Consider the following 20,037-nt stretch of genomic DNA (forward strand, 5'->3'; position numbering starts at 1 on the left):
GTGGAGAGAGATGTGATTGAGCCCCTGTTCCTGCTGGCTGAGGTAAGAAGTGGAATGAGGCTAGGCCTAAGTGAGCAGGAAAGGACAGAACAGTGAGCCCTTTTGTCATTCTGCTCCAGCTTTATTACCGTTTCTACCCCTCACCCTACTTTTTGACATTGTTTTTCATTAGAGGTTATTACCCCTCAACTGCATGGTCAGGATTCCCTATTATGGTGGTCCTTTTAGCTGTTTGCTGCCTCCTTTCTCCCACTTATGCTTCTCTCTGTTGGCACTTCAGTGGAGAAAGGAGTAAAGGTGGCAGCATTACTTCCTTCCCCACCAGAGTCTCCACTGCCATCACCACCCCTGTCCTCCACCCATCTCAAGTCTTCAGTGAAATGAACAACAGACCCTACTCACAAGGTCCTGGGGCCCTGCGCCCAAGAGACTCTGTAAGGCTGCTTGGAGTTTGTCTATTTATGTCTCTTCTCTTGGACTTTAAACGACACTAAACAAAACTATTTTATTAAAAGGAAACCTTAATGTTTATGTGACAATTTTGTTAGCTTCAAACAAGTGAAATTTTATCAAGTAAGAAAGGAAATGGTTGGGAGACTTTATTTGCCCTGAACCCTGGACCTCCTCCCAGTTGCCTTTAATTGGTCATACAAAACCTAATGGCACTGTCCCATAGAATAGTGTGATAGCCATTAGCTTTCTGTGGCTATTGAGCTCTTGGAATACGTTTAGTTTTTTGATTGAGGAACTAAATTTTTAATTTTATGTCATTTTTTTTTGTTCGAATTTAAAATGACATAAAGGCTGCCATATTGGAGAGTATTGCCCTCGACCATGTCCGGTTTCCTTTCTGGACTGCCACCAGCACCTCTATCTACCCTGGTGCTATTTATGGGGCAGAATGTATGGGTAACTAATTGCCTAAGTGCCTGAAAATATTCAGGAATAAAATTCTAGATATGGGGCTTTGATATAGACCAGCTCTAGACTTCTCAGATGCTGTCCTGTTACAGGGCATCCCCTACCTGTAAGATAAAGATTGTCTGGGGTTCTAGCCAACCTGAAGCAAATACAAGGGGCTGATGTGACCTGGGTGTTGAACTTGCTTTTACAAACAAGATGCCGTGTGACTCCCCATGTGACTCTCCGTGTGACTCTGGGCTCTGTGACAATGCAGGGTGCCCCAGACAGTATCCTTCTTCTTCCTGTTGGAAGTCCTGACACTCAGTTCATTACTCACCCCTGCTCGAACAGTGAATAGAAAGCACTTCACAGAACACTTCACATTTTTTCCTTCTATAAAAGCCATAGCCTGAGATGACTTTGGTTCAATTACGGCCAATTTTCCTTTTAAATTCTCACATCCTGCCCCACTTTTGCTGGGCCTGGAACCAAAATCCCTCTCTGGAATGTTCAGTTAAGTCATTTTTAGAAATAAAAATATAAAAAGAGCATCCCCATACAACCACTATGGAAGAACTTCTCATAGCTGAGAAAAGCCATGTCAATGTTTATTCATTATTTACTTTGGAAAAATCTTATTTCTATAAAAACATATCCTAATTGCATTCCTCATAGCATCTCAGGTCTCCTGAGAGCCATTCTCTTTATCCTTCTGCTGTCTGTTTTGAATTAGGTTTGTGTGTCAGATCTGCTTTCCCCCCACATTGGCCCTTATGCATGTGAGGAGAGAGATGATTGAGCCCTGTTTTTTGCTGGCTAAGACCAGGAATGAGGCTAGGCCTAAGTGAGAAGAAGGCACAGAACCTCTGAGATGGTCTGAGTTGATGGAGATTCCTGGCAGATGTCCAGCGAAGTAAGAGCAGAGTTTAGCTCAGGAAAAGAAACCAGGAATTTCATCTGAAAATAAGGATTGGGAGATCTCTAGCAAACTTGTTGCATGGCTATCAATAGTTCCTTAAGAATTTATCTTGAGCTTTAATTCAACTGTCTTTTGTCTTCTGTAACCACAGGTGGAAATCCCAAATATTCAAAAACAGAGGAAACACTTAGCAAAGTTGGTGCTGGACATGGATTCTTCACGAACAAGGTACAGTAGGGCCTCTGCTTTCATTTTTGTTTCTCTAAAGGAACGGTGATCACATTTGGTTGTGGGTAGGAGTTTGTGTGTGAGTGTGTGTCTGGTTTTATTCGCCAAGTGTTTTTTTAATACTCCAGGCACTGGAGGTAAGAGTAGGGAGCAGAAATACTGGGTCCTCTCTTGAGGAAGCTGCAGTCTAGTTTGGGAGATACACTCCAGGCAAGTGAGCAAACATACAAGACAATCTCAGGCAGCCGGAGCCATATAAAGAAATGGCACAGGGTAATTTTGGAAGGGAATGTTGGGGAAAGGGGGCAATAGCATTAGGTAGGGTAACACAAGGAGGGCTTTTCTGAGATGACACTTGACCTGAGACATAAACAATGAGGAGGCAGCCATGCAAAGATCTGATGCAAAACTTTCCACAACAATGGGAACAGCAAATGGAAAGGCCTGAGGAGGGAATAATACTGACATATTCAGGGTACAGGATGAAGACCAGCATGGCCAGGGTAGAAGGAAAAGCGGGAGAGTAGCAGGAGAAGAGACTAAGTGCTTCGATAATGTGTCAGGTCTATAATGAGGGGAGAATTTCAAATTCTGGGGACCAATTTACCTTCTGAAGCTGACAGTGCAGATATCTTCTCTATGTAGCCATTCCCTAAACCTGAGACCATTATGAGAGAGTTAACGTTGCAACAGTGCTGCTCTTCTGTACCTTTCTTCCAGAATCCACCAGAAAATTCCTGTTATAGTGGTAGCAGGGTGAGGATGTAGGGGGTGTGCCAAAGGCTTTGAGATGGCTTTGACTGCGGCTGGCATATGTCATGATTGTGCCCATGTGCCTTTTTATTTTTTACAGAAGTAGGTGTGTGTTTGTCTAAGTCTGCAAGTTGAAAGAATGCAGGGTCATGAATATTAATATGGAAGTAACTGTTGGGTTCTATATTAGGTTCATTGTAGGTCAATTTTAATAATCTTTTTCTGAGAAAAAGAAACAAAAACGAAAACAGACTATACTTCAACTGAGAGATGTAGGATAGATTCCTGAACTAGGAGTCAGAGATAAAGTACCAGGATCTAAGTCATCTATTTTCTAAACCTGTGTCCTTGGTCAAGTCACTTAAACTCCCAGAATAGCCTGCTCACCTGTACACAGGCAGTAACAATATTTGTGGGCTGACCTGGAGAGGTTGTTTTGAGTGTCATTTGAGATCATGCTTCTCACAATATATTCCAAGTGCTTTATAAAAGGAAGCTGCTACTGTAACTAATTGGGACATTTGAATTCTGCATCTGGACCAATAAAAATATTGGGCAGTTCCTCCAAGACCAGAAATAAAACTTCGATCAGCAGAAAAACAAAGATTTCAAAAAAAAGTTAACTTAGTGTTTCCCAAACTTCATTCCACCTGAATGATTTTTGCCATTTGTGCTTACACATCTTTTAAAAATTGATTTACTTTTTCAGAGTGAACCTATTTTTAAAAAAATGTTATAACATCGTAAATTGAAAGTAGTGCCCTTTGCTACAAATAACCAGGTAAACATAAAAAATGAACAGGATGAAAGCAAAGCCAGTGTTATTAAATTTTAGATTCCGTTGCCTATGGAAGGCTGTGATTCTTGTCTTTTTTGATTAAAAAAGAAGAGGAGCAGGAATTGGAAAGTTGCTATAGTTATTCTTACCCACATCTGAGTCTGTCCTTGCACCTGGAAGAATAGAGGGCAGTATTGATTTGGTGTTACTTACCACTATGTCTGTGTGCCACATAAAATTGCCTCCAATAGCAGTGTTCAAGTCCCGTTTGCAGAACGATTTCCTTCTGTGAAGCCCTGGCTGATTTGCTTCTGTAAGGAAAACCCAAATTTCCAGCACAGAGCTTCTGGTTAGCGGGCTGGATTCTAGCATCAAAGCTTATCATTGCCATCGCCAGTTACGTGTTTCTGTTTGGTCTTCTTATGAGAAAGAGAGTTACTCCTAGGTAACAGCCATGGCCAGTCTGGTCTTGTGTTGTTTTTAATGGTGACACCAAGTGGTGTGTAGATTTTAGAGCCTTAGAGAAGTGTCATTAGAGACCGTCATCCATGATTTAACAACTTTTTCATATTTTCAGCTCATATACTCTGTTATGTTAAGATTTGGTAAGGAAGTCTCTACCCGTCCCCTCAAATTTCTATGCTTATAAACTTCAATTCGGACCTACAACCTTTTCGTTTCAGATCAAAAAAAATTTTTTTTAAATCTTCATATAAACCTGATCCATCTCCTTTATCATATTGGTTGTTTTTTACAGACTATTCTGTGTAATTGTGAGTTTGAGGGCTGAAGATTGCTTTGGAGGGAGAGTATTGGCCGTACAGCCCTTCAAAAACTTAGTTACTGCCTCTTCAGGTCTCTGCTTTAGTAACCATGGTGGAAGGTCCAACCCCAGGCCTCAGTTATGGATTCTCCATCAGTTTAGGTTATAGACTTCAGAATGAAAGAGAATGTCTTAGCAAAGGTGTCCTCTCTCTTCTACCTTTAATCTCAGACTAGCCGTTTCCAGCCTGGGTTAATGCATCTCGTAGGACCTTGCTACAAGCCACAAGAAAAAGCCAACCCACCCAACTTCCTGCTTTTTCCCCTAACCCTTCACTCTTACTCAACATGAGGACTGCATTTTGTGATACAACAGTGAGAGTAAGATCAAATGCAACACTATTGAATAACAGGGATCACCAATTACTCTTCTGGAATAATTAGTTTTCACTACCCCCCACCTCCACCCCACACTACTTAGCTATTTAACCAGTCCGTACGTGTTAGATTCTATTCTTTGTGGCATCCTCCTAATGATTGACAAAGCTTTCTTTAGTCCTGTTCTGTCCTTCATGAATTATACTATCCAGACTGAACGGTGTATTCCAGGTGGAGACACACTCTGCCTTTTAAGAAAGTCAAGCTCTTTTATATATTTTCAGTACATTTTGATCAATAGTTCTGTAACTGGATCTTTGAATTCTACCACAACTCTGGTGGATACTGCCACATCCAACAGATTTATCCAGTGTTTAATTAGGTTTAAATCTAATGTGTACATTTGTCATTATTCAAGTAAATCTGGCTTCTCTGCTTCAAAAGCCTTTTAATATCCTTAGATAATACCAAAGTCTAGGATCCAGACAAGAAAAAGCTGGAGTTCATCACCACCAAACCAGTAATAATAAGAAATGTTAAAGGGACTTCTTTAATAATAATAAGAAAAAAATTAAAAATATGAAAAAATATAGTAAAGAAAAACAATTCTCACTGATGAAGGCAAACACAGAATAAAAGCAGTAGATCAACCAACACTAAAGCTAATACAAAGGTTAAAAGGCAAAAGTAGGATGACCATTTATAATTACAATGGTAAATTGAGGGATACACACACACACACACGCACACATGAAGTAAAATATAATGAGAAAAACATAAAGGTGGAAGGGGTGAGTAAACATGGTAGGGATTATAGAATGTTTGAACTTAAGCGACCATCAACTTAAAATAGACTACTATAAACATAGCTTGGTATATAGGAAGCTCATGGTAACCACAATCCAAAAATATACAAGAAATAAAGAGAAAGGAATCCAAACACGACACTGCAGAAAGTCAACAACAAGCAAGAATAAAAAAGGAATAGAGAACTACAAAAACAATTAGAAAACAATTAATAAAATAGCAATAACTACATACCTTTCAACAATTACTTTAAATGTAAATGAATTAAATGCTCCAATGAAAAGACAAATGGATAAAGAAGAAGTGGTACATATAAAAAAATGGCATATTACTCAGCCATTACTATTTGGGACAACATGTGGGTCTAGAAGGTATTGTGCTAAGCGAAATAGGTCAGACAAAGACAAATACCATATGATTTCACTTATATGTGGAATATTAAAAAACAAGATAAATAAGTAAGACAAAAGCAAATTTATAGATGCAGAGAGCAAACTGATGGTTGCCAGATGTGAGGGGAATTAGGGGACTGGGTGAAAGAGGTGAAGGGATTAAGAAGTACATATTGGCATTTACAAAGTATTAATGGAAATGTAAAGTACAGCTTAGAGAATGTAGTCAATAATATTATAATAACTATACATGATGTTAGTTGGGTGCAAGACTTATCAGGGGGATCACTTTTTAAGTTATATAAATGTCTAACTGCAATGCTTTACACCAGAAACTAATACAGTATTGAATGACAACTATAATTGCAATTTTTTAAAAAGTTAAAAAAGTGGAAGATACTACTGACCCTTCCAGGAAAGACCCAAGGACTCAGAGATCAAAGGAAGAAGCTAAGATTATGCACAGGTGGTATAAAATCTCAGAGATCAAAGGAAGAAGCTAAGATTATGCACAGGTGGTATAAAATCTTAAACTGTACAATTTCTAGAGGAAAACACTGGAAAATATTTGCAACATTAAGGGTAGGCAAAGATTCCCTAGTATACAAAAAACAGGAATGATAAAAAGTTAATAAATTGGGCCCAATCAAAATTCTTAAATGTTGCTCTTTGAAAGATACTGTTTAAAAAATGAAAAGTTATGCCATAGAATGGGAGAAAATATTTGCAATACACATATCTGTCAAAAGACATATCCAGAATTTATAAAGAACTCTTATAGTTCAATAATAAAAATACAAACAGTATAGTTTTTAAATGGGGAAAAAATTTGAGGCGACACTTCACTAAGAAGATATGAATGGCCAATAAGCACATGAAAAATGGTCAACATCATTAGTTGATGTTGAGCATTAGTCATTATGCTAATTAAAATGATAATGAAATACCATTGCATACCCATTAAAATGACAAAAATTAAAAATACTGACCATATCAACTGTTGGCAAGGATGTGAAGCAGATGAAACTCTTCTGCAATGCTGTTGGGAATGTAAGGTGGTACAGCCACTTAGATAAAGAGTACGGCAATTTTTTAAATGTTAAACAAATACCTATCTTAAGATCCAGTCCTTGAATTCCTGTTTATCCAAGAGAATTAAAGCAAACATAAAAGTTTATACATGAATATTCATAGCAGCTTTAATCAAATTGATCAAAACAGAAAACAACTCAAATGTCTCTCAAGTAGATTAAAAAAATATAATATACAATGGAATATTATTCAGCAATAAAAAGGAATAAATTCTTGATATGCCAGTCAAAGAATACTGAAGCTTAGAAGATAAATAAAAGATTATAAATAAGAAGAATGGAGGTAAACTCAAGGAAGCTTTATGCTCAATTGAATTTAAAATGAATGTGAATGATACACAGACCTCTTTTCTGCTATAGGTTAGGTTTGGCAATGGTTAAAGAAGGAGCCCCATTTCTTCCCAAAGTCTGCCTCAGTTTTGGGGGGAATGTATCTCACGGTCAACTCTCTGGGTCCAGGACACTTAACATTTGTGCTGAATAGCTGCCTCTAGGTGGTATTGCTATGGACTGAATTGTGTCCCCTTCAAATTCATATATGGAACCCTAACCACCAGTTAAGCTTAAATCAGGATGTGGTGCTAATCCACTAGGGTTGATGGCCTTATAAGAAGTGGGAGAGAGCAAGAGCTCTCTCGGTGTGCATTCAGAGAAAAGGCCCTGTGAAGACAGAATGAGAAAACCATCTGCAAGCCAGGAAGAGAGCCTTCAGAACCCAAACCCTGCGAGAAAATAAACGTCTATTGTTTAAGTCCCCCAGTCTGTGGTATTTTGTTATAGCAGCCTGAGCAACCCATCTGCCTTCTTTGGATACAAGTGAACTAATATAAGTAAAACAGGAGTTTGGGGAAGAATATTGGGCAGCTCACAGAATTAAAGAAGTGGATAACTAGAAGTGGAATTGTGGAGCTATGGCCATTTTTAGTACCTCTGGGACTGGCAGCAGAGTCTTATTGCCACCAGGAGCAGTTGCACATCTCACCTCTGCTTCTCTCCACATATAGGCATCTTTTCCTTAGAGCCATTGTCTCCATGGTCACTTGATGTCCCTTGGGCTCGAGTCTCCCCAGCATGAGATGTTTTTCTTTTGTTTTAATTCTAAATGTGCAAAGGAGGGGCTCTCTTTGTCTGGATGTTGCTTATGTGCCACTTCCTTGGCCTGTCACTTGGCCATGGTGGTGAAGGATGGCTTGCATTAGGGATCCCTACCTGGACCATTTACTGGGAGAGACACACAAAACTGGCAGCTCCTTTTGGCCCATGCATTAGAGCAGTAGTGGGACAGGACCTCAAAAAATGGAGGATGCTGGTGACAGAGGAAAGGAGAAGACTGGACAGATAAGATAATAAATGTCCCACTAAAGAAACTTTCCCATTTGCCTTCCAAAAATTTTTCTGGACTTTCTGTTTCCCTGAACTTTTGCATTTGTCTTCTCCCCCCTTCTCCTGGTCCTTGAAATTTCATATCCTTATTTCTGCCCTTTTTCTCTCTTCTAGCCTTTGTTAAAGCTTATATTTTGTTGTCTTCTCCCCCAGGTCGTATATTATGGTGATAGCATCTTTCCCAGAGAATGATGGTGTCCTATCAGCTACCTTAGTGAGAAGAAACGAACTTCCTACTTTTCAAATTTTAAAGCTCAAACTCTTCTAGGACAAGAATCCCTGTTTCTTCTCTTGGTCCAAAATCAATTTCTTCTTAACAGAGCAGCACAATTCTAGAGTTCATTTGTAGAACAACTGACAGAGAAGACCACCAGACCTTGAAAATGATTAATGTCACTTTTCACAGCAGATTACCGCCTATACAATTTTTAAGCTTCCCTTGAGATTTTGTTATTCTAACAAAGGGACCATTTTGGATATCTTATCACTATTTTGTAGTATCAAAATAGATTACTTGTATATTACAAATAAAATTCCTTGAACAGGGAGGGGAAAGGTATATGATTTTAAACTACCAGGATATTGACTAAAGGACAGAATTTTGAGAGAAGAGGGAAATAAGGAAAAAAGAGATAACTCTGGAAAATGTTTTTATTTTAATATACTTACAGTAAGTATAATTTGGTTTTTAATCTAATACAGATCTATAAAACCATAAAATCAGTATAGTGTTTACAGTCGCTTTATTTTTTATTCTTATATATGGTTAGTTGTTTTTTCTTCAGGTAGCATGAGTCAGATGGCGGATGTAGCTTGACTCACCCACAATCTGTCATAGAGGCATATTCATTATCCGAGATCTAAATTACAAACACAGCATCTCACATTTTATTTGAGAAGAAAACTGCAGCACTTCAATACTTTATTTAAAATAGTTAAACCTTGGAGATATCAATTAAATATTTCATTTCTGCAGGGCAAACCATTATAAGAAAGAATTGACCAAGAATTTTTACTAACCTTTATCTATTAGCTTAGATTTTTAAACATCTTTAAGCAGATTATTTCCTTTCTAATTTGCCCTGAATTTTTATCTTGCATACAGAATCTTTCCTAGGACATGTGTGTCAGTCTCTAGAGTTTCAAGCCAGGCTTGATGTCTCAAAGCCTTTTTAAGTATTTCTCATAAGTGCATTTATTAAATGACAGTCCTTTATTTTGCTACTTTTTGCTAATAGCAGAGATAACTTTAGTTTCTCTATCTTGTATCATAATCTTGCACTCTTTCGTTTGTCCTGCATATAACAAATGAGAAAAGAAATGTGTAGAGAAAACACCTAATGATTAGATTATTGACTCTCAAAGTGAAGTTATGTAATGTTGCACCTTTTTCTTCTACATTGGATGGAGCCTGATGAGCTATCCAGTTTGGTCTGTATACTATTAGCCAGCATCGTGTTTAAAGAAACTATTGAATCTGTTGACACATTGCATCAGGAAAGTTCACATGACAATTTCCAACTTCTCTTGTCAATGGAAATATCTGGCAACCTATGACCCACCCTCCTGCCTGGGCCCATCAGCTCCATGAAGATCAACTGCCTTCTTGACAGTGCAGCATCCCAGCTCACTCTCTGCCCTCTTCCCCTTCCCCTCCGTGTCCCTCCTAACTTTCCAAGACTGCAGCCAGGCATCAGCTGCCCTTTGTCATCCTTCTTACACTATTGTTTTTCTTAAAGCTGAGAAATAGTTTTATATCTCATGTCCCTATTACAAGTAGGAAATCAGGATCTAGTAGAGTAGTTTTCAAGATAATGACCCATTTGACTTATTTTTCTTACTTGCTGATCCCTATAAGCTGTTAGTTTACAGACTCACCTAGCGTACATGATTGGCTTTAGCCAAGTAGGTGAATGTTTCCAAATTCAAATGCCCACAGTATAGACAGGGAACTTAAAGAAATGACATAAACTGTGCTTCAGAGAAAGCAATGGTGATGTTACTTGAGCTTAATGTTCAAAAGACAGTAGGGAAAATGGTGACAAACTGGGAAAGACTTGCCACTGTGTGAAGGGGTAGCTGATTCTCAGCTTCTATCAACAACTGTTGAGTGGAAACTCCACTTCCATTCTCCTATTCTAGTACTTGGTACCTTTTCATTACATCTCCTTTCACATGAGGGGGTATTGTACCCTGGGTAATATTTGTAACCAGCTGTTTTCTCAGCCTTCCCACAATATCCCCAGGACTCTACCTGTCTCACACCTCTCCTCTTTTTCTCCTATTTTCCATCAGGTGGCAGCAGACTTCCAAGTCTTCAGGTTTGTCCAGCAGCTTACAGCCTGCGGGTGCCAAAGCTGATGCCCTCAGGGAAGAGATGGAGGAGGCTGCCAACAGAGTGGAGATTTGCAGGGTACCCCCCTCTTTGCTCCTCTCTACCAGGACAGACAGGGGAGCTCTAAGGGAGGCCCTTTTTGTTCACTGGAATTCTAGTAAAACCTGAATAGTCAGCCTCTACTTAAACTAACTGGCCCTAAGCTTGACTGCTAGTATCTCCAAAGAACCTGGGATGAGTTCTGAGAGCTGGGGCTTTGATGGTGACAAAGACAAGGTAGGCAGTGGTGGGTGGTCATTGGCATTGCTGCATGGTAGGCAAAGAGGAAATGACCTTGGTTTCTACTTGAAGCTTTTGTAAGTCATCTGAGTCCCAACTAATAGTTTCTAGGCCATACAGAATCATTGAGAATTTAGATATAGTACATGAGCCCTTGACTCAAAGTTGACACTAAATTATTTTGTGTGCCCTTTAATATTTCCTGAGGTTTGTTTTGTTTTGTTTTGTTTTGTTTTTTAGCAATCCCTTGCTTCCTGGGAGACACTTATCTACAAAGTTGAAATACTAGCCAAGGAGATAGTCACAAAGAGAAAACTTGCACTAGTTGAGAGGAGTGTCTCTTTCTAAGAAATGAGCCTCTGCATTCAGGAATGGTAGAGACCCTTCATTACACATGGTCAAACGTGTCCCATCTCCTTTCCCCATAAACGTTTTATAGGGCTTAATTAGCAATTCACCATTCATACCACTCTGTGTATACATACATCTACATATGTGCAGATCTATCATTATTGGTTTAGATACAAGGAACAAAAATCTCATGTTTCTGGAACTATGCTGGGTATCTGTTATATTAATCATGTGCAGTTTTAAAAGAGAGAGTAGCCACTTTGCATGCCGACATCTCTGTTCTTTGTGGCTCTATCTAGTCTTGTTAGGTTGTCCATTGGCTTATCTTTTTATGATCACTCTTTGTAGGTGACTTTGACTTTGCATTCAGGTGACATTCAGAGTCATATAATTTTTCTCTGGAATTAGAAACATTGAAAATGATTTAAAGAATTCATTATCTCAGCCTACAGTACTATGGAACCAAGTAAAGTTAAACCAATATTTCAGATCCAAGATTCATTGTGAGTAAAGCTGACTTGTCATTTGAACTCCTGTGTAAATAGCAAATACCTAGCTAGTGCTATTCGTGAAGTATAACTCTTCTCTCGTGCTGATTTCACTTTTACTCTGTGTCTCCTCTACCCATTCACCACAGATTTATGTTCCTCAGTTAAGAATCTCATTTCTTTCAAAATTACTTCTTCAGTCAACATGGGAGGGTGGTATTAAGAGGGGATCTGAATGTGAATATCCAAATACATCAGAATAAAAATTTTAACAGCTTCATCCATCCTTGTGTAGATTCTTACATTTGCTGTTTTTACCAAAAAGTATATTAAATTTCTCCTCAAAGATTATAAGAGTAATATGTGTTCACCGTAACCAGTGAAAAATATGAAAATATAGCAAGGAAACACCAATAATTCTCCCCCTTCCTGCCCAGCAACTAATCCCTCTTTCAAAGAAGGTGCCCAGTTTGCCCTTCTCACCAATATTTATCAAGATATTTGTTGTAAACTATTTACTCTGTTACATGCCAAGTGGCCACAAAAGTTATAAGGATAAGGAAGCCAATGTTAGAACCTATTATATAGTTTTCCATTCCTTTCTTCATAATCATACCAACACACATATACAGCATTTTCCCTGTTACTTGTTTTATGTATGTGTGTGTATGTTTATAAAATAATTATGTCGTATATATTAATCTACCACTTGCTTTCTCAATTAACAATACATCCTAGACATCTCTCCAGGTTAGTAGCTATAAATCTAACTTAGTCTTTTTAATAAGTATGAATATATGTATAAATATATATACATATATATGTGTGTGTGTGTGTATACACTATGATTTATTTAGCTATTTTCCTAGTGATGAATATTCAAACTAGTGTGTTTTTTGTTTTGTTTTGTTTTTTTGCCATTAAAAATTTGCAATTAACATCCTTCTCTGTATATTCTTATATGCTGGTAATTTTTTTCCCTTTAGATTTCCGAAAATGATATTTTTAGATCAAAGATTATGTATACATTTAAATTTTTAATAGATATTGACAGTTTACTATTTTAAAAAGGAAGTTTCAATTCACATTCCCACCAGCAATGTACAGAACTGCACATTTCCCCTCATCTTTCCCTATAATACATGTTGTTCCTCTTTTCAGTTTTTGCCAATCTGGTGAAGGGTAAACAGCTGTCTCTACGTTATTATAATTTTAATTTTCTGAATATTAGTAGTGATGAGTATAGCTTAATGTAGTTATTGCACATTCTTCATATTGTTATAGGCATTTCCATTTTGGGAAATTGCACATTTATATTGGCAATTGGACCAATATTTCTATTCCTTTAAGTTTCAATTTATATAAGTTCCCTGTATATTAGTGATATTAAACTTTCTTCTATCTTTTGTGCTACAGATACTTTTTCTAGTCTTCCAATTTGTCTTTTTGACTTTGTCTTAATATCTGCCATTAAAAACTTAATCATGTACATGTATTTCCTTTGCATGGGAAAGATCCTGAAGGTCTCACCAGGCATCTTTCACTGCAAGGTTAAAAACTGTTTTTCTTTCCTTTTCCTTTAATGTTTTTAATGCATTTTATACACCTATTTTGTTCATTTTAATATATCTGAAACTTGCTTTTGTACATGGTATGAGATAGATTTGTCGTTGTTGTTGTTTCCCAGATAAATAGCCAATTATGCCAGCACCATTTATTAAATAAGCCACCTTCCCCTGAAGTGAAATCCTATCATTTGATCCCTCAAATTTATATCTGGGATCCATTAACCTCTTTGGCTATTCCTGGGATAATAACATAAAATTTCTATTCTAATGACTTTGTACCAATTATAATATTCAATAAGATAACCCCCACTCTCTTTCATTATTATCTTAGCTAGTCCATGACTTCTGTTTTATTACAGTGAAAATACCGAGTTAATAAAACCACATATTATGCTCTAGGTAGCTTTATTTGTGTGCTGAGTTGATCCCCTTGAGAGCACACACTATTTTTATAAAAATTCTCTTCTGATTCTTTTTTCTACTTCAGTGGTTGCCAGCTGTTCTAAATATCTACTGTGGCCTTCCTCCCTCCCCTCTCTGGGTTTCCCTAAATGGATCATTTACCCTTATATCTTCATGGTTTTGTCTTTCCTTAGCAGGCAAGACAAATCTTTAGAATCTCTTACATTGTGATAATTCAGCAAAATGAAAGTATGTGGGCCAAAAGTGGCAATCTGATTCCTCTTTGTTTAGGCTCAGAGAGGACCAAGCAGGGCTCTCTAGAACTGTGAGACCCCGAGAGCTTTAGCCCACCAGGAAAACCAAGCCGAGATGAGCAGGTGCAACATTCCATACATGCATTCCCATCTAATGCCTGCTTTGCTTCCAAGTTTCAAAAGACAAGCTCCACTCTTCACAACTCATACCTGCTTTCTCTTTTCTTCCTGAGGCCCTTGTGATGACCCCTGAACCAATACATCAAAGGTTGTGTAAATAGTTGGTGATTTTTCAATAAGAGGAAAGACAGGAAGGACCCATGAACAGTGAAATAATGGAAAAGACAATGATTAGAAAACTAATCCATTTGATGACTGTAGTATCAGTTTTGTTGTTTCTCATTCAAAGTACAGTATAGGCTGCAGCACTAGATTTTTTTACTAGACAGTAATACTTTCCACATCCACTTTTCCTGCTTTTGTCTCCCCTTGAAATATATCATCACACATCCCATCACTTACATTCTTACCCTTACTCCACCCACATCGTTTTCTGTCTCGCTAATCCTCAGCCTCTCTCTTTTTAAACTAGTGTCTCTTCTTATTTCAGTCTTATTCTTTGCCAGTGTATAATCTTTGCCCTTTGAAAACCAAGCTTGGACCCAGGAAAGATGGCAACTGGAAGACAGATGTCCAGCCCATTTTGTCCTCCTCACAGTCAGACTTAAATGAACATCTATTGTCAGACCAAAAGATAACATTGAGCTTTGACCCATAGCTCCTTTTATTAGAAAATTAGTGTTATCATAAATTAGTAAATGAAATCCTCGCAGAACCCATTACTACCTTCTAATTTGGAAGGCTGTGAGATAGTTGAAGAACACTTAAATTACTTGGATTCCTTCTATCCCCAGAAGAATCTATCCCCATAAGATCTAAGGGCAAACATGGCCACACCCAAATAGAAGCCAGCTGGTGGGAGAGCTTCTACTACTATGAATATTCTTGACATTACTGAAATCTATGATGTACTGGGCAGTGGTGTCACTTAGGAGGCTGTGCATGACCGAGTCATTTAACCAAAATGGAGAACAGAACATATTATCAACAGAAGGATTCTCCCTGGCCTGATAACTTCACCAAACTCAGAGAAATAATAATCATGGAGAAGTGAAATATTTTTGACTGCAGGCATCCTCAATGGCAGCAGCTCTCCCTATCTAGCTAGCCCTCATAGGCTGCCAAGTTACTTATAGCAAACAAAATGGAGGTTCTGAGAAGATTCTATCAGAGTGGGCAGTAAGGGACAAGAAAGAGACGCTTGCCATTTTGAGATTAAAAAGAATAGTTTTGAATCAGTTATTTTCCTATTTTAGAAAACAATAATAAATAATGAAGTACTCAAAAATTAGAACCATTTTGAAAAAGATTCATTGATAGTAACAATAAATTTCAGACAACATATCTTGGTGCCCAAAATAAAATTCAAGGGACTAGGGACCTTAGGTAGCAATAGATAAGGGTGAGCTAAAGTTACCAAATAAAATGGAAAGGAAACTGTAGGAGATTTGGATTTTTTTTAAAATGAAAAAAAAAAAAAATACAGGTATGAAGTTGCTTTTAGTAGAAGACAGAATTGACATTAAAGAAAACTGAACCAATGATGCAGAGAAAATCTTGAGTTCCCATATGTCCCCTGGCCCCACCCATGTACAGGCTGTCCTACTATCAACATCCTAGTGATACATTTGTTACAGTCAATGAACTTACATTGACATATCATTATCACCCAAAGTCTGTAGTTTACATTAGGGGTCACTCTTGGTGTTTTGGTAAATATATAATGACATGTTTTCACCATTGTAACATTATACAGAATAGTTCCACTTCCTTAAAAATCCTCTGTAATTGATCATCCCTCCCTCTCCCTGACCCCTGGCAATCATTGATTTTTTTACTCCATTGTTTTGCATTTTTCAGAATATCATATAGTTGGAATTGTATGGTATATAGCCTTTTTATGTTGGCTTCTTTCACTTAGTAATATGCATTTAATGTTCCTCCATGTCTTTTCATGACTTCATAGCTCATTTCTTTTTAGTGCTGAATAATATTCCATTGTCTAGATGTACTACAGTTTTATTTATCCAGAGGATATCTTGGTTGCTTCTAAGTTTTGGCAATTAGGAATAATGCTACTATAATCATCTGTGTGCAGGTGTTTGTACATTTTCAGTTCGTTTGGGTAAATACCAAGAAGCAGAATTTCTGGATCTTGGGATAAGAGTATGTTTAGTTTTGTAGGAAACTGCCAAACTGTCTCCCAAAGTAGGTCTACCGTTTTGTAGTCCACCAGTAACAAATGAAAGTTCTTTTGCTCCACATCTTTGTCAGCATTTGGTGTTATCAGTGTTCTGAATTTTAGCTATTCTACTAGGTGTGTAGTGATATCTCATTGTTATTTTAATTTGCAATTCCCTAATGGCATGATATTGACATTTTTTCATATACTTATATGGATCTGTATATGTTATTTGATGGTATGTTTGTTCAGGTCTTTTACTCATGTTTTAAATTGGGTTATTTAGAAGTAGGTTGTTTAATTCTCAAGAATTTTCAGATTTTCCAGCTATCTTTCCGTTATTGATTTTTAGTTTAATTCCATTGTGGCCAGAGAGCAGGTATTATATGATCTTGATTATTTTCAATTTGTCAAGGTATGTTTTATAGCCCAGATTATGGTCTGTGTTGGTGGATCTTCCATGTGAGCTTGAAAGAAATGTGTATTCTGCTGTTGTTGGATAGAGTTATCTATAGCTATCAATTATATCTAGTTGATTGGTTATACTATTAAGTTCAGCTATGTCCATACTGATTTTATGCCTGCTGGATCTGTCCATTTATGATAGAAGGGTGTTGAAGTCTCCAACTATAATAACTGGCTCATGTATTTCTTCTTGTAGTTGTATCATTTTTGCCTCACATAGTTTGATGCTCTGTTGTTAGGTATATACACATTAAGGATTGTTATATCTTCTTGTAGAATGACCCCTTTATCATTATGTGCTATCCCTCTATGTCTTTAGTAACTTTCCTTGCTCTGAATTCTGCTCTGTGTGTGAAATTAATATAGTTAATCTTCCTTCTTTTGTTAGTGTTAACATGGTGTATCTTTATCCCTTTACTTTCAATCTACATATATCTTTAGATTTAAACTGCATTTGTTGTAAACACCATATACTGTGTCTTTATTTTTATGATCCACTCTGACAATTTCTGTCTTTCCATTGGTATGTTTAGACCATTGATATTTAAGCGATTATTGATATAGTTGGATTAATATCTACATTATTTGTACCTGTTTTCTATTTGTTGCCTTTGTTCTTTGCTATTTTTGTCTTCTACACTTTTTCTGCCTTTTGAGATATTAATTGAGCATTTGTACAATTCTACTTTTTCTCCTTTCTTAATGTATCTATTATATTTCTTTTCTTTTTTTCTTTTTTTAGTGGTTGCCCTCAAGTTTGCAATATATCTTTACAACTAATCCAAGTCCACTTTTGAATAACACTATACAGCTTCACATGTAGAGCAAATACCTTTTAGTAAGAAAATATTTCTAATTCCACCCATTTTACTTAAACATAAGCATAGGTAGCATGGGTATGTGTGCACACATATATATATATATATTGTTGCTATTTGAACAAATTTGTATGTTAGATCAATTAAGAATTAGAAAGAAAAGTATTTAACCTTCACTTATTCTTTCCTTGGTGCTCTTTCTATTTTTATGTAGATTTGCTTCTGACCTATATCATTCTCCTTCTCTCTGAAGAACTTCTTTTAACATTTCTTGCAAGACAAGTCTACTGGCAACAAATTCCCTCAACATTTTTCTTTTTTGTCTGAGAAAGTCTTTAGTTCTTTACTTTTGAAGAATAATTTTGCAAGGTATAGCATTCTAGCTTGGTGATTTTTTTCTCTTAGCACTTTTAATATGCCACTTCTTGCTTGCATGGTTTCTGAGATGTTGGATGTAATTATTATATTTCCTCCTCTGTAGGTAAGATGGTTTTTTCCCTGTGGCTTCTTTCAAGAGTTTTTCTTTATAGTTGATATTCTGGAGTTTGACTATGATATTCCTAGGTATATTTTATTTTTTTGCCATTGGTGTTTTCTGAGCTTCCTGGACCTGTGGTTTGATGCTGACATCAATTTGGGGAAATTCTCAGTCATTATTTCTTCAAACGTTGCTTCCGTCACTTTCTTTGCTCTCCTTTTGGTATTTCTATTATGCATATGTTATATATTTTGACGTTTCCCACGGCTCTTGGATATTCTATTTCTTTTTTCAGTCTTTTTTCTCTTTGCTTTTCAGTTTTGGAATTTTTGTTGTCATATTCTCTAGCTCAGAGATTCTTTTCTCATTCATGTCCAATTTACTGACGAGCCCATCAGAGACATTCTTCATTTATGTTATAGCATTTTTGATCTCCAACATTTCTTTTTGGTTCTTAAGAATTTCTATCTTTCCACATTTATTATCCATCAGTTCTTGCATATTATCTACTTTTTCCATTAAAGACCTTAGTATAGTGATCATAGTTTTTAAAAAAAAATATTCCTAGCCCGATAATTTCAACATTCTTGCCATATGTGGCTCACATTCTGATGCTTGCTTGTTTCATTTCTTCAATCTGTGTTTTTGCCTTTTAGTATGCCTTGTAATTGTAACCAAAACGTGGATGAGATGTACTTGGTAAAAGGAACTGTAGTAAATTGGCGTTTAGTAATGCAGTGGTGAGGTGTGGACAGAAGAACAGTATCCTATAGTCCTAAGATTAGGTCTCAGTCTTTTAGGGAAGCCTGTGCCCTTCGACTGTGAACTTCACAAGTACTTCTCAGTTGTTGTTTTTAAGCTTCTCAGGTTTGTTTGTTTATTTGTTTTAGGTGGGACAGGATGGCCAGAGGGGGTTGGAATTGAGAGCTTCTCTTCTCCAATGTGTGGAAGGCTAGATCCTGCTAGAATTGAGAATTTCTCTTTCCCCTGATCAGTAAGGCTCTGATAAAACCCCATTAGGTTAGGCTCCGGTAAAATAATTTTCCTGAGGGTAGGCCTCATTAAGAGGAATAGAATGCGCAAGTGTTTTTTTTTAAATGGTTCCTTTTCTCTTCCCTTTGCTGAAAGCAGCAGAGCATTTTTATTTGATATTCACTGTGAGAACTTGGTAAATCTTCTGGAGGTAAAACTCACAAAAGTGTGGAAGGCCCCAGTGACTAGATCCCTTCAAAGTTTTTAATTTTCAGACATGTCCACACTGAGTCTCCACCAATTTGTCAATTATAATTCAAGTTTTCCTAGCCCAGCACTGATTTCTATGGCGATTTCTGCTCTGGTAAGTTGTGATTCTCATAGTCAGTCTCTCCACTTTGGGGGCAGTGGTTTGCCATGTGACCTCACTTTTCTGATGGACTAAAAGAATTGTTGATTTTTTAGTTTGTTCAGCTTTTTATATGTTGTTAGTGGTGACTTCTTAAAATGGTGACCTCTAAGCTCCTTACATGCCAGACTGGAAAGCAGAAGTTAACAATAAAAATCAAGGTTATACTTTCTACCAAGAAAAAGTATTTAAGAGACCAGTATTTATAAATACCTTGGGGATTTTTAACAACAAAAATACTCAAAATTCTATGGTATCATCATACAATACAGGATAATTATAAAATATGACGGGAAATCTGAGAAGACTTTATAAAATTGAGAGATGTTCTTAAATGAGAAGTCAATGTTATAAAATTTTGAATGTGCCCAAATTAATTTGATTAGAACTGTGGTAAGTTGGTATAATTGTAATAAATGCTTCAAAGGTAAGAAAAGGTTTCTGAAGTTAATGTGGGAGAATTATTGGCTCTTTGAATTCCATATATTCTGAAGTTACATAATTAAAATGTAGGTACTATAT

The 20,037-nt window shown here is 36.9% G+C and overlaps 1 protein-coding gene across 7 annotated transcripts in view; it reads left to right on the plus strand.

The window, feature by feature from the left end:
* Positions 1-20,037, plus strand: part of ARHGAP44 (Rho GTPase activating protein 44) — a 188,067-nt gene that overhangs the window by 121,392 nt on the left and 46,638 nt on the right. For 5 of the 7 annotated variants that reach the window (XM_023529951.1, XM_011358973.2, XM_011358974.2 and 2 more), the window contains 2 exons: positions 1,974-2,050; positions 10,690-10,807. In XM_023529951.1, coding sequence (XP_023385719.1) covers positions 1,974-2,050; positions 10,690-10,807 — 195 coding nt within the window. Of the gene's footprint in view, positions 1-7; positions 43-1,973; positions 2,051-10,689; positions 10,808-20,037 lie in introns of those variants that run through there. The other 2 variants (XM_023529952.1, XM_023529953.1) reach the window with 2 other exon arrangements.

Source organism: Pteropus vampyrus, unplaced genomic scaffold (assembly GCF_000151845.1).
Source record: "Pteropus vampyrus isolate Shadow unplaced genomic scaffold, Pvam_2.0 Scaffold44, whole genome shotgun sequence".
Classification (NCBI taxonomy): Eukaryota; Metazoa; Chordata; class Mammalia; order Chiroptera; family Pteropodidae; genus Pteropus; species Pteropus vampyrus.